The sequence below is a fragment of the Struthio camelus genome, chromosome 8 (genome assembly GCF_040807025.1).
Source record: "Struthio camelus isolate bStrCam1 chromosome 8, bStrCam1.hap1, whole genome shotgun sequence".
Taxonomy (NCBI): Eukaryota; Metazoa; Chordata; class Aves; order Struthioniformes; family Struthionidae; genus Struthio; species Struthio camelus.
The window spans coordinates 21,126,868-21,141,670 of NC_090949.1; the positions used below are offsets into that span (position 1 = coordinate 21,126,868).

Sequence of the window (14,803 nt, forward strand, 5' to 3'; positions counted from 1 at the left end):
TTCATGAAAGAATCACGGGCTGAAGTGGGAGCAAGCGTGAGTGTAGCCTGGTCTGCTGCTGTTCAGTGACCAGTGTTTTCATGGGTGATGTTCCACAGAGGGCAATATGAGAGCAAATTGCAGCAGAAAAAATAGCACCTGTGATAAGTAAGAGAGTGCTAGAAGTTACTTCATATACTGAAGTAGTTCTGTTGTAGTTTTAAACGGGAAAGTCATTGTGGCATAGAGACACAGTTCTCTAATAGATTTTAGAGTAGATATGTACTATCAATATGGGATTGAATACATAAAATAGATATCATACATATGGACAAAAATTCCTGTTTTTATGACTTCTTTCTATGGAAATGTAAGGTGTCCTGTCTGAGGCTTTCTTTTGTAAAGGTGATTACCAGACAATCCAGTTACAGCAGATTTTCGGGAGGGAAGTATAAAAGCAGAAATGGTAGTGATTTTGTGCTAAAATTGGGACTGAGAACATTGGTTGCTACTGAACTTCTCTTTACCCCTTTTGCTCAAATTTGGAAGATTTTTGCCTCTCACCCTTGGCATAATGTGTTTTCATTCTTACACTGTGATTTTTGTATGTATTTAAATATACAGAAATAAATGCAGCAAAACCTCTTTAGGTTGAAATGATGGGAACTAGTACAGGTATTTCAGAGTACAAAATACTGCTCTAGCACTCCTATAGCCACAGTTTCTAGAAGGGGATATGAGACAGAAATGCAGTGAGCCAGAGTGAACGGAAAGGGCTTCTTGCCCCCTCCACTATGCTCCTCGCATTGTGGTGTGAACCTTGCTGATGATCTCAAACACTGTTTTTAAGATAGGATGCTGGTAACGTTGTGGGTAGGCACGGTTTGCGCACACAAACAACATGTGAGGCTAAGGAAAATGGTAAGGAACTGGTAAAAGGTCGGTCAGCCAGGAGCCATCCCTATGTTAAAGAAACGGAAGCAGGATTCACTTGAGGCTCCCTCAGCTGCCACAGGACCTAGTGCTGGAGTAACACATGTCATCTAGAAGAAAAGGCTGTGCATATTTCTGTGTATTTCTGAACAAATTATTGAGTAAGCAGAAATAAGAGAGGATGTGGCTTTTTTACAGAATATGAAACAGCTTGTTTCCTACCAATTTTTTTTATTTTATTTCATTCTATTTTAATCTTCTAGGGTCTGCCTGGGCCTCCTGGAACCACAGGAGACAGGGGACCAGTGGGAGAGCCAGTAAGTTGATCCTTATGGCAGCTTAATAATTTTTCCACGTATTGTACTGAATTCCCTGGAAACTTGAGCTCAATTTTACCAAGATTTGGTGTTGTCAGCTGTGGTTAAATATGAGTCGTGGTGTAATTGTTCCAAAACTACAGGGCCAGAGTCGGCCTCCCTTGCTTAGCGCAACTCATGCATAAGCAGCCCTGTTGATCTTTTTGGGCAGCGCTGCAGTAAGGAGTGCACAATGCAGGAGAGCATGACAGAGTTTCACCACAGTACTATGTGACTTTATGCTGCGTTGAGGTAGACATGTATTATGGATTATGTAAATGTATGTGTAAATACAGATGTAAATAGTAATTCTTTTCAGGCAAATTTTATGATGGTTATTCAGGAACTTGGGGGCCATGTCTATTTGGCAGGTTAAAGTTTCAGCAAGAGACTGTTTTAATAAACTTCAGACGTTCCTCTGCTGACTAGATTCCTGCTCTGATTATTGTTATTTCAAAGCCACACTCACTTTTATGTGGCTAAGTTGTAACAAAAGATCATGCAGGATCTGCAGCAAATATATGCAATGTGCTGAAAGGTGTAGTCATGACAAGAATGCTATTGCACCACCATCTCTGGGGGTAAGTCAGATTTTATAAATATAGTGAAAGAATGTGTGCTTTCCTAGGAGGACTTAGTAGAAGGCTGCTGTTTTATAGTGCGGAAATTCAAGAGCTGTCAAAAATTGTCTGTTTTTGTTACTTCTTAAAAGTTCTTTTGCACAACAAATGACATATAGTTAGTTTAAATCTTGAAGGTGAGTTGCGGATATAAAGTATATTATTTCTACTAATTATTATTATATGTGATGTCATCAAATATTATTATTATATATAGTGATCTTAACTTACAGAAAGTTATTACACGATTTTTTTGCACAGAAAAATTCTAACAGTCAACAGGTTTTATTTTAGTAAATTTTCTTTTAAATATAATTACCTACTCATTTCAGCTGCCAGCTTCGTAGGAGGATAAGAAGTGTCAACAAAAAATGAATTTTCTAATGTTTATTTTTGGATTCTTGCCATTTTATCTCTTTCATATCTTTTGATCTATTTTATCTAGTCTCCATATTGTAACAGCTGTAAATTCTTGCAATGCCAAGTTTACATACAAGTTTCCTTCCATTTGCCAATCAAACCTGAATTTTCATATGTATAGAATGATAATCAGCCTTATCTAGTCTAAGCAGTCTACTCCTGAGCAACCTACATTTCTGTTGTGCTCATCAGGGTAGAATCTACACATGCAACATTACAGTTAGGAAAAGTTTATCCTGTGAGCAGGGTGCTATTGCTTTCACGTGCTGAAAACGTAGAATGACTTTGTCTGGATAATGATACGTGGAGCTACAAAGAAGCTTGGAAAATGACATAAGACATTACGAACTGAAATGCATGGCTTGGTTTTTTTAGCTGCTGTGCAAGCAGCTTGACTTCACCTTCCATCAGCTGGTCACTGCACAGAAGCCAGCTGCTGCAGCGCTTTCTCTGGCCCTGTCACTAGTCCTGCACAGAGCAAAGAAACACTAATTTTTGGTGGAAGAGCAGAAAAAATTAAGCAATTAGAACTATTTGTAGCAACAGGCTTGATCCAAGTTACCCTCTTGTTTTACCTGTTTTGTCAGACCTTTTCAGTAAAGTCCTTGTTAGTAAATTACTGTTTGTTAATAGTTAGAAGGGGTCACCATGTTGCTCTGAATCTTTGACTTCTGAAGTTCCCTGTGAGTCACAGGGAAGAGGTATGTTACCAAGCCAGCAGGCTTAGCTCCACGGGAGTATGATGAAGGAATATTTGGCTCCTGAATTACAGTTAAGCTTTGGGACACTGGAATAGAAGGCCGTGGAGCTGCTGCAAACCAAAACCAATGCACTTACATTTATCGCAGATGAATTCTCCCTGGGAAATTAACTGCAGTTTCAGTTGTTGCTTACACTTAAATGAAACTATAGGATAAAATACACACAACAGCTGAAATCCTCTCAGTAATATGCAGGTTACGTTCATGCTAGAAGGGAAGAAGAGACTTGCATCATCACTGCCAGGACATCAGGAGCAGCAAAACTGTATGCATGTTCTGTAATGAGGAACTGAAAGAGAAGAGTAGGTATTTACTTGAAAGGCTTCTATCACAAATACAGATAGCCGCATCTTTTCTTTATATGAGAACAATAGAGCAACAAAAATGTTTTTAAGTTCTCTCTCTTTAAACAGAGATGAATCCAAACGGGGTAAATGGCTGTGAACTTTCTCAAGCTTCAGAGACTGGGTGCACCCAAGGGTTTGATTTGTCTTGACATAGGTTCGCGCTGGCTATGGAATGAGCTGTAAGCTGCTAAAGGCAAACTCTACCCATTAGGCACATAAATCCTGCTCTGTGAACAGAGGTAGACAATTAACTTGTACGCAAAACTTGAGCATGCTGCTTTAGGAAAAGATCCGTAGGTGTTACTGCAATTAGTTTCTTATTTGTAGTATGGCTTACAAGAACAGTCCCTCATGCTATTACCAAAAAGGCTGCAGTCCGTTACACCTCAGTGATTGTCTTGTATAAACATTGCTGAATCCATAAAGTGAAGCACACAGTAGTTGTTTTCAGTTAATTCTGTTCCAGACTGTAGGCTTTTCCCCAAAACAAACCAGACAGAGTGTAACAAACCTTAATTAAACAAAGTCTCAGTTAATCGAGAGGACAGCTTAGTTTAGATAATAATTTACTTTTGGCCTAAAAGAAGGGAGATGTGTGCTATTCTTTGAAACCGGTTATTTTACTGTGTCAAGACTGACAATAAGATCTTCAGTGCTCTTAACTGTATCCCATTGTGGTACTAGTGTACACTGTGGGATTCAGGAGCAAAGACAATGAAATACGCTTTACACCACCTGGCAGGGTTATGAAGAGACAAAATCAAGACTGTACCATGTAATTTAATATTATGTGCTGCCGTAACTGAATGATGCATCCAAAGTTTTTTGTTTAACGTCAGGGTCCAAGAGGACAACCAGGAGAGGCTGGCCCTATTGGAGAAATGGGTTTTGAGGTAAGCTTTTAAGGATCTGTGTATGTACTTATTAAAAACGCTCAAAGGACAGAATATGCGTGGACAAAGTGTTCAGGAACTATTTTTGTTTTACCTGCACCTGACTTAAATACAATGAGCTGTTGAGAGTCTCTCTTACTTTATAGCTATTACAACAAGTAGTATCTAAAATAAGCAATATCTTCAAGGACTGTCTTCAAGCACATTTTCATGAAATCTGCACCTAGAAGCTAAATGTTAAGTTGAGCAAAGGGCTTTTTTTCTGGAAGAAACACCATTCTCCTTGCAGTTTGCTTGTCTAAGACTGGGGGTTTGCAACTGGAACAGCATTAATCATATGTCCTTGTAAATGGTAGAAGAAGAAAAGCAGCTGCAGGCAGTCTTCTTGCTAACTTTTGCTTCTATTTTTTGCTTTGTTTTTAGTATCTCTTTGAAAGAAATATGACAGAATATATTAGCCACATTTGCAAGGAAGTAGCTGAGGGATAAGCTCACTCAGAACAAAAAGGATTTAGTTTATTCAAAGATATGCACTTCCTCAGTCACCCAGAACCCAGTTTTTCTGACTGCCTGTGAAGAAAAGGTTTAAATGTAAACTATACAAGAAGTTATGTGATACCATTAATTCCTTGAGGGCTGAAGACCCCTGTACATTTGTCCTCCAAAGGTATATCTGCTTGGCTCTAAGCCTAAACAGTGATAGAGTTGTCAGTCAGATTTGCAAAAGATGGATTGTTGCTTAGTCTGCTAGTTAATTTGTGGTGAAGGATACAGGCTTCATGGTGCTGCTGAGTCTGTCATATATTCCTGATCCATCTGAACTCCTCCTGTACCGTTTTTTCTCTTCTTCTGTCTATCTCTAGAAAGACCAAAGAACTGTGTTGTCTTATTTTTACTTTTCAGATATGCAACTTTCCTATTGTCTCATGTAGTTTTTCTGCTTGGATTTTGGCTGTATTAAGTTGTTATTGGTGACCATGTATCATTATAATATAATGGTACCTCTTGTATTGTGCAGGGACCTCCTGGTCCTGAGGGAGAACCTGGTCTGCAAGGAGAACCAGGTGCAAAGGTAAATGTTGAAATTACTCTCTTTTGTGCTATATACGTTTTCCAGTTTCCATAAAAGTAAATCTGAGTACTTTGTAGTGATCTAATTCATTAGGCAAGCAAGTAGTGATACAGGAAATAAGCCATTAAGAAATACTGTTATAATCACAATGACTGCATTATCTGTACGCCCTATCACTATTAGAAATATTGTGCCTTACAGTCAAATAATTTAATTTTCTTGTTATGTCCCAGGGGGACACTGGAGCTGCTGGGAAGGCTGGAGAGCCAGGTGATCAAGGTTTAAGGGTAAGCTATGGTTGTAAAACTTCTTCTGAAAAGGAAAGTATGTTAAGAATGTTTCAGAAATGCAGATTACAAAACTTTAATTTTTCAAAAGAATTCAATAAGAAGTTATTTTCTTATAACTTTCAAAAAAGAATATTTGTAATACTTTAGCAGATTGGAAAGACTATTGATTATAATGCTGATATATAGCTATCTGTCTCATGTGAACATGTGGTGACATGTGAACAAGTGGTTTGAACACAAAGCTAAATCCATGAGTGTCTTGCCCAACTGTTATGATAATAGCACAAAATAATGCTGTGTGCAGTGTGTACAGATATCTGAGCTAGGTCAGGTAGTGGGAACGTTATAGTCTCAGCAGAGCAAAGTATCTCTCTGTACCACTCAGTAATGCAGCTGATTTGCTTCTGGTGCTGTGGATAACTTACTCAGCGCTCAATTTTCCCAAGCACTCGTGGCCCTGCTTATTCTTTCTGTGTCATTTCTCCATCTGACTCAAATACTTGCTTGCTTTTGAAGTTTTAAAATTCTAGTGATGGATTTTTTTTTCCAGGATGCTTAAGTCTCTAGCAAGGTGGACTGCATGATTTTGCCTGTCCTTGGAGAAGAGTAGCTCCTGGTAGCGGTCCACAGTGGACGCTCTGGTCTGCAATATCATGTTACTAGTAGTTAGCAGCTGCTATTTTCTTCTTCGCTGTCTGCGGTCCAAAACTACAGGTGGCCAGCATCTTTGAAAAGCAGACCCTGAGAAAGGCAAATATTCTGATATCTAAAATAGTATGGTGTGGTTACTGTTGATAAGTGATGAATTGGCCCTCAATTGAGTCCTAAATGTACCAATATGACAGTTATCCACATGAACATTGACGTTTCAGGAGAGTATAGGTATATTTTTGAGGCTACTGTAATTACATGTTATACACTGAAGCCACTCTGTGCCGCTATCCATATCTACAGCGTTATATGGCCATACTATTGCCTCAGGTTTTTCTAATGCTGATCGTCTTTTACATTCATGCATTCCAGATTCACAGCACTGTGACGTTGTCACTGTAAATCACTGAAAAATGGAAACAAATAAAGTAAACTATCACAGCAGCATAGAAGTTTTTCAAAGTTCAGAAAATCCAAAAACATGATGAGTATGTGTAAAACCAAACAGCCTTAGTTCTTCCAAGGCAACACTTCTATCTGGAGAAGTTTAGACAGTGGCAGTAATTTTGATTTCATTTTCAATTGCCCCTTTCTGTAAGGGTGAACCGGGACCTCCAGGAGAAGATGGTGTCCAAGGAAAAGATGGCCCAAAGGTATGTTCAGTTTTTATAGCAAATGTAAAGCAGTCATTAGTTTAAGAACCCAAATCTGTTTTTTCCCTTCTGCATTTCACAAGCTCAACAGAGCCCAGTTAAGTGCACATAGTTTTACATAGGAGGCTCTAACAGGAGACTATGGGTGGGCTTTGCTGTGCTTTTTAGGCACATACCTACCCTGCAAGAACTGCAAAGTTGTGCAGCTTGAGAGAGCAAACACAAGCTGGAGAACTAAGTACAGCTTCTTTCCATGGCGCCCATCATGCTGGAGACAACAAGCCCAAAGCGATTCCCTATGTCAGATCAAGGCTGGTTGGGGACTGCTGCAGGCACCAGGGCAGGGTATGTCACAGAGGGCATCCTTAGGCAGTTGGAGATGGCTGAGCCAAAATCTTGCTATAGGAGAGAGTGCACAAATCTGTAGGACTGTACAAATGAGATAAAAAGGACTTTATGCTAACCTGGAACCTGATCTGAAGCTGAAAAGATTCCTATTAGTTTTAGTGAGCTTCTATCTGACCTGGAGATCCGGCAAATTCATGTGTAACACTTTTTCTCAATAGTAAGTAATTCTGTAGCATCTTGATAAAACTTCTTCTGATTTGTTTAGGGAGACCCTGGAGACCAGGGGCACCTTGGAGAAAGTGGTGAAAAAGGAGAGATGGGAATACCAGGAATTACAGGTCTGCCTGGTGAGCCTGGCATAATGGGTGTTCCTGTAAGTGATTTCAGGATGAACTGGATTTTCTATTTATATGTTTTTGTTGTTGTTTTTAATTTTGCTTATATTTCTCTTCTTTATTAATTTCTGTTCTTCTCTTGCAAATAGAGATAGCTATTTTTAAATTAGCTCGCTTCCACTTTCTATACTGTTCAGCTTTTCAGGTTTGGTAGAGAGAAAAGATTAATGGTCTCCCTATCTTAAATGTGGGATGTCCTAGCAGATATTGATTCCTTCTCACTTGTCACCCAGGGGCATACACCACACAACTTGGACCCTCTCACTTCATTTCTGTCCTCTCCAGATAACCTTCTGTCATTAGTCTCTATCCTTACCTTCGTTTGGAGGCTGTCAGCAATCTCAAAGTATTAAATCATTCTTTAACTTTTAAAAACACTCTAAGAAATTGGACAGATACATATACTGTTATAAATTGTGCAGTAAGATCTTTCATTGTTTTGCGTCTTTGCCTTCTCACGGTTTTGTTTAGTATCCCAGGGCTATCTAGTTTTTAATTTAGATTAAAAGTTCCTTGAGGCAAAGAAGTGTCATTTTGAGAAACTTTGTAAATTACGAAGGTTTAGACCTTAGAGCATAAGAGATTTGACTCCAGTCTAAGATTCTGTGTTATTACCCCACATTTGTGTTTTACATTATTACCATATACATGTTTAGCTCTTGGTCCTTTTAATAAAAGTTAATAACAAAAGAAAAGTTTAAAACAGCGCTTATAGAAAAAACGATATTCTAAACACTGAGATTTATTTATCTACAAAACAACTGCAACACGGACAGCCACAGCACGGGATTTCTTAAAGCATTGGTTTGGTTTATAGGGCTCCTCCTGGTCAGGAGTACAAAGCAGGTCAAAAGTGACTTAAAGCCAGTATCCCATGATAGGTATAGGATAATCCAGACAAAACCTGTTGCTGATTCCTTGTCCCAGGCTACCAGAGAACTGCCTGTCTTGCCTAACAGTGGTCTTCCTGCCCTCCTACCAAGATGTTGTAAAGACAATGTTAGGGGATGCTGTCCGTCTCAGCCTGGAACAGATTTCCAAAAATGAGGGTCTGTTGTGCTGGGCAGCATTACTTCAGTTGATAGTTCTGTGCTATGGTGCAAGGCCATGTCCCTGGTGGACCCTCTCTTCTTACCTTGTCCTTCCCCTGTGATGAGGCATATACTGCAAAAAGTAAGGAGAAAGGAAGAATTTCATGATTCTATATTGTTCTTGAAAGACATTTATTCTTTAACTTCATTTTGGTGCCTCCGTGAAAGGAGTTAAAGAAACATCATGAGAACACCAGTTACACTAGATAACTGAAACAGAGGTTGCCGATGGACAGAGAGGACAGCATGCATGCATAGATAAAACAGTAAATAAGCATTGGGATCCGCAGTTGACATTGTTGCATCAGTTAGTTTATTTGTTCTGGCATTGAGCCTAGCACCTAAAATCTGTCTATGAAGTCTATTTTTATGACATTTTATCACACTCAGTCACAGTGCTAAGGGGCAGCTTTAGCTTCTGATATAATAATATCACCCTGACATTCTTTTTGGTTGTATGGCAGTTCTGAAGAAGCTGGCATGTTTCATACATTGAAATTATCATAAAACAACTCAGGCCTGTCATATCTATATTGTATGTAGTTATACTTTAGTAGAGTAAACAGCACCATGAGTGCTGCTGTGGCTGAGTGAGAGGGGCTGGTACAGTGATTCAATGTTTGTGAGGATGTGGTTAGTGGGGCATTTCTCACGTTTCTGTTCCACACGTCCCAGAGGCAGCTGCGGAGCTGCCTCTCTCCCTGCTCATCCTCCCCAGCATCTGGAAGCATTCAGATCACGCTTTTGGTTGACCTCATTCCAGGGATGCAGATCACAGTCTGAATGAGGAAATTAGTTTCCTATAATCAATAGTTTGAAGGTTTTACTGAGGTTGAGGAGAATGTTACCTTTTCCCTAAACAGAAGAGGCTTACAAAACAACAAATGAACTTTACATCAGTTTAAACTATATATATATCCTGGCTAATCACCACAATAGCGCCAAAACACGAGGTGTATCTCTTTTTCTCCAAAACCTGAAGCTAAATTACCTCCTCGCCTTCAGAGAGCTTTTGAGTAATTGAAACTGGTGAGCCCTGAACACTCGCATACCTTTAGGAAGGGCGGTTTGTGAAGCGGCCTGGAGGGCAGCAGGGCTGTGGCCCCACGGCATCCCCTCAGCTGTGGGTTGCACACCCAAATTCCTGGTCACTGGGAGACTGGCAGCAGTGGGCACCAGCACTTTCCAATTTAGGCCTCTCCTCTGCAGTGAATTGTGCCAAGGCTCTGCTCTTCACACATGACACCTCAAGGTTCTCTTAGTTTTCCTCTTGTTGCGTATCAGATTCTCTAAGTTCAGTGTTTATCTTGATGCAGTTTCATTGCTAAATTAACTTTTTCTCTCTGGACAAGATTTATGTTTTTTCCCCTGTTTTCAGTGTGTTTTCACTAGTTTGATAAGTTATCCCTGATTCTTGCCCACCTTTTTCTGCTGTAACTTGAAACAGTCCTACTAACTTGCTTACAGTCATAGTTAATGAGATTTTTTTCTACCTACCTCTCTGCATTACGGAAGTCTGCTCAGGTTATCCAGTTGGAAGCATAGCTTAAACATGTTCCAGGGCCTCTTTCAATCGTTTGTGTTTTCTCTTCCTAATAAACGTACAGGGTCCAGAAGGAATACCGGGACATCCGGGTCAGAGAGGTCGTCTAGGGAGGAAGGTAATATTTTTCATTTTCTCTAGTTCCCTTCCTTTTATCTGATACTTGAATTTACATTACAAAATAATTCTAGTCAATCCCTTGACACTGATGAATGCCAGGCAGCGCCCTAAAAGACATCAGGAGACTTTATTATATGTGTTGATAGTTTCATGCTGCAGTATAGTCATAAAATGAACCAAGTCTGTCCCTGTTTTATGTCACACTTCAAGCCAATTTTTCTTCTAGCTAGCCATAGCAATTGGAATTGTCATGGTTCAGCAGTCAAGAACATTTGGGGCCTGAGGAAATTTAAATTTGGATCAGGATGCGATTTTGCAACTCAGAACAGTTTCTGCTGCAATCCAAAAATGTTAAGCTTTGGCTAAAGCCAAAAATAAATAGAGTGGCTTTAGCACAGTTTTCTTCGCTGAAGAGTTCTGGGTGCAAACAGGCTACGAACTACAGCAAATGACATAATAAGAGTATTACGATTACTTAAATAATGCTGTTAACACAGTTTGGTAAGACATAAACCATATTTGAAAAATTTGTATCAATCTCTTACTATTTTTAATACAATAACACCAACAGGGGGAAAAGGGACAGCTTGGGCCCCCTGGAGAAATTGGACCTGCTGGTGACTTTGGCCAGCCTGGAGAAACTGGTCCTAAAGGTGCAAGAGGAACTCGAGGTCCTTTGGTTTGTATCACATATGGTTATTTAAGAGCTCACATGTTTATGGTTCAGCAGCATTGCATCTCTCCATGGAAAGAAGGGAGGTCACAGCTGTAGCATGTATAAATATTTCTTGGAGGCAGCTGGAGATGTAGGCAATGTTTCAACTGTAGGATCTAGGAGTCCTTCCTAGCCCCCGATCCAGGTGCATGCCATGGCCCCTTCCTTGTTGGAATGAGACCCATGCACCTCCCCAGACAGAAACTTGGGTGCAAGGGCCTGCAGTGCATCATCTCATGTTCTGGTCAGGTCCCAGATCTGGAAAGCAGGATGTCAGAGCATACGCGTGCCCTGCAGTCCAGATATAACCCCACTGATTCGGCTGTTTCTTAAAACTGTCTCGTTTGAGAATAGAAAAGATGTCTTTTGCTGTCACATGAAGTAAGCCTTAGTCATGACTGAAACAAAGCATTTCCAATAAAGACTGCTGGAGGAGCACTGAATGGGAGTCTGATCTGTTAAGTTAACTGAATTAAGTGCTTTGCCGTTAACTTTATGAACTCCATGCAAAGCCCTTCTCATTGGACTCCCTGAGCTCACTTCAGCCATGTGATAGCGGAAATGCAGGTGCACGCAGCCTCCACACCAGTGAGGTGACCTGCCCATCTTTGCCACCCCAGGGCCCCGTCCCACAGCCACCAAGTGCAGCATCATATCCCTGTATGCATGAAGTGTAGAAGTAAAGCAGCTACCATTAGATATTTTCAAGCAGTGTTTTCAAGTAGGAGAGCTCACACCCAGCTTCCTAAGGTGAGGAGCACACTCAACTTCTCTTGGCATACTTAATTTTTATAAATAGAGTTCCTCAGCACCTCTGAAAGTTCAGGTATTTTCCTCCTTGATCCTAATTATGCACTGGGGTTGTAAAGTTAGGACTGAAAATTTTGACCATCCATTCTATGGAACGGAGAAAAAGCCCAGTATTCTTTACCAAATAAAGATGGAAACAAAGAAGTAATATGCGGTTCTAAAATCTCAACATTTCTCAAGTTTTTTTTAACTGATGACTTCATTAAAAGTATGCCTTGTTGGAACATTTTAAAAGCAAAGTCATTTTTCTGTCACTGATTATTGCATTTAACAGGGACGTCTAGGAGTAATGGGACCTGAAGGAGAGCCAGGAATTCCAGGTTATGGGGTGAGTTTTTTACTGAATTCGTGTACACACACATCCCTAAGTAATTCTGTGGTACTCTAAATAACTTCATATATCATAGAAGGTCTGTGATATCCAGAATACACGTTTATCTTAGAGTGTCAGATACTCACATAAATTGGTGTGATACCTGATTGCCTGCTCGGAAATGTTAGCCTTTGTCAACAGTGACTGTTCCATGTGAGTTCACTAGCAGTTGTTTTTCGCCTTTGAAACCCTTATTTGTCCAATGCATCCCACTATTTGTTAAGAAAAGTTCCCATAAAACTACCACAGACAGTCATTAAAAAGAAAGCTCAGCAGACAACCTCTGCTTACTGCTTGGCCAGAGAGTTTTCCTTTCAGTAACAGAACTATCACCTTACTGATTGAATGAGGATAGTTGAAGGACATAAATATATTGTGGCTTTTATTGAAAAATAATTCTTGTTCTCTGATGACCGTCATGGATGGATGGAGTCCTACTCGTACAGGCTGGGCTGCCACATCTCTGTTCCAAACAGGAACTTCCATCTGGGGCCCTATACTTGCCTCACCTGCATCGAGGCCTGCTGAGACCTTTGGTTTCCCTGTGTGGCCAGGGCTCTTCCTGTATTCAATAAGTGTTCTAGCTGGGTCCATTAATTCTATGGCACATCACTATTTAACATTATTAGGATACAAGCACGTAAAAGGAGGTTTGAAATTAGCTATTTTGTTAATTAATTAATTGTTTTGAAATTAATTGTTGTTTTGTTTGCTTCTTCAGGGTCACCAGGGTCTTCCAGGGCCCCCCGGGCCCCCAGGACCCAAAGGAGAGAAGGTATGGAGATAAATTATGCTTTCCTACAGTTCTAGTGATCGTAAACGGAGGGAATGTTACTTCATGTTCACTGTTTTCCACAGCATGTGGCAAAAGTCACTGTTTCAACTTTTATTGGTATTGTGAGAGTATATGAAATATAAGCCTGTAGAAATGGATCATTAGGAGGCAAAGTTCTGAATTATGCAGTAGAAATGTTTCATGTTTTAAAATTCAAAGTACCCATTGTAAAAACACGTTCTATCCTATCAGGTAGCGCCACTGACCTCGGCTGGGTTGACAGAAATAACCAATATGGAATCATCAAAGTGTTCACATAACTTTAAGCCTGGGAGTGTTCCCACATGTCTTACTGAAAGTCCAACTGTGGTGGACAGAAGTCTATGCTTAATATGAACTATTTGCAGGATGTTGCCCCAGTGCTGCTATTTTAGTATTAAATTCATTATTATTCTTTTAAGGCCTAAATTCTGCAAATAGATTTGTATGCCTACTGAAGTCTGTGCAGCCCCAAGCAGGTACAGGGATCCCTTCATGGAGATTAGTTTATTGGATCTGCGCCTGATGGAGAAGCGTGCTCTTATATTAGAGCCAGATTTGCTGTGAAGACTGAAAATAGGAAACTAGTGGGGATTTTGTAAATAACTTCTGAGGCAATTTTCAGAAACAATAACTGAACACTGGGAGCTAGAGGTCCAGCTTGCTATATTTCTTAAAACAATGGAAGAAATTTTATTTTTCTTCTTGTCAAATACCCTGTTTCTCCTTTTCTCCATTAAATAAAAAAATGATTACATGGACATTTTATCAAAGACTTATTTTATAGATGGCTTTGAGAACAGAGCATATATTTAATTTTTTAGTCCTAAATGTGTTTCTTAGAATGATTGTGCATGTTAAAAAGGAGTCTTCACTGTATTAAAGCTGTAAGCATCATATTCACTATTAGCAAATATGCAATACACCCTGTGGGTTTATTATCTACAGCTGAACATATATGCATTGCAGGCAATGTTGAATTTTCAAGCAAATGTTTTAATACTTATCTTTTATTTCAGGGTTACCCAGGCGAAGACAATACAGTTTTTGGACCACTTGGGCCCATAGGTGAACCAGTAGGTCTTTCTTTCTCAAAAAAATTCTATTAGTGCCTCAAGACAAGAGACAACGCAGGCCGTTTCTGAAACTTATATCACTGTCCCGGGAGTCAGCACTCACTTGTACAAAAATGTAGAGCAAGGGTCCTTAAATCAATAATCCCTCTCTGAAAAATGCACGGTCATGTGCTCCTTCCTGCTTAAGAGTATGTGTCTTGTGTTTAATTACACTAATGCCATTAGCCTGTGTTTTAGAGCAGCACAACTCAGAACAGAATTTTACCCTCTGTGTTTATTCTACATTATACCTAATTGCTTTACTAACCAGAAATATGTTTTGACTGCTTCCATTATTCTGCAAAGCTAATTTAGCTTCGAGAGAAGGAGCTGCATTTTGTAACCATTTGTTTGCTAAGTTCATATGTGGAGTATTTCTCAGCAGCAATTAGGAACATGTCCAAAAAATAACTACCATCCCAAAATCTTGCAAAAAATGATTCATGTTCAGGCTTTGACTGTGCCAAAAGTAATGCTTGTACAGCCTATTTCTCTTCAGACTGC

At 39.7% G+C, this 14,803-nt stretch overlaps 1 protein-coding gene across 1 annotated transcript in view; it reads left to right on the forward strand.

Annotated features, from left to right (window-relative positions):
• COL24A1 (collagen type XXIV alpha 1 chain) overlaps nt 1-14,803 on the forward strand; it is a 154,482-nt gene that overhangs the window by 108,285 nt on the left and 31,394 nt on the right. The window contains exons 32-42 of the mRNA XM_068952617.1: nt 1,176-1,229; nt 4,256-4,309; nt 5,328-5,381; nt 5,615-5,668; nt 6,922-6,975; nt 7,589-7,696; nt 10,417-10,470; nt 11,044-11,151; nt 12,272-12,325; nt 13,092-13,145; nt 14,204-14,260. Of these exons, the coding sequence (XP_068808718.1) occupies nt 1,176-1,229; nt 4,256-4,309; nt 5,328-5,381; nt 5,615-5,668; nt 6,922-6,975; nt 7,589-7,696; nt 10,417-10,470; nt 11,044-11,151; nt 12,272-12,325; nt 13,092-13,145; nt 14,204-14,260 (705 nt within the window). The remainder of the gene's footprint in view (nt 1-1,175; nt 1,230-4,255; nt 4,310-5,327; nt 5,382-5,614; nt 5,669-6,921; nt 6,976-7,588; nt 7,697-10,416; nt 10,471-11,043; nt 11,152-12,271; nt 12,326-13,091; nt 13,146-14,203; nt 14,261-14,803) is intronic.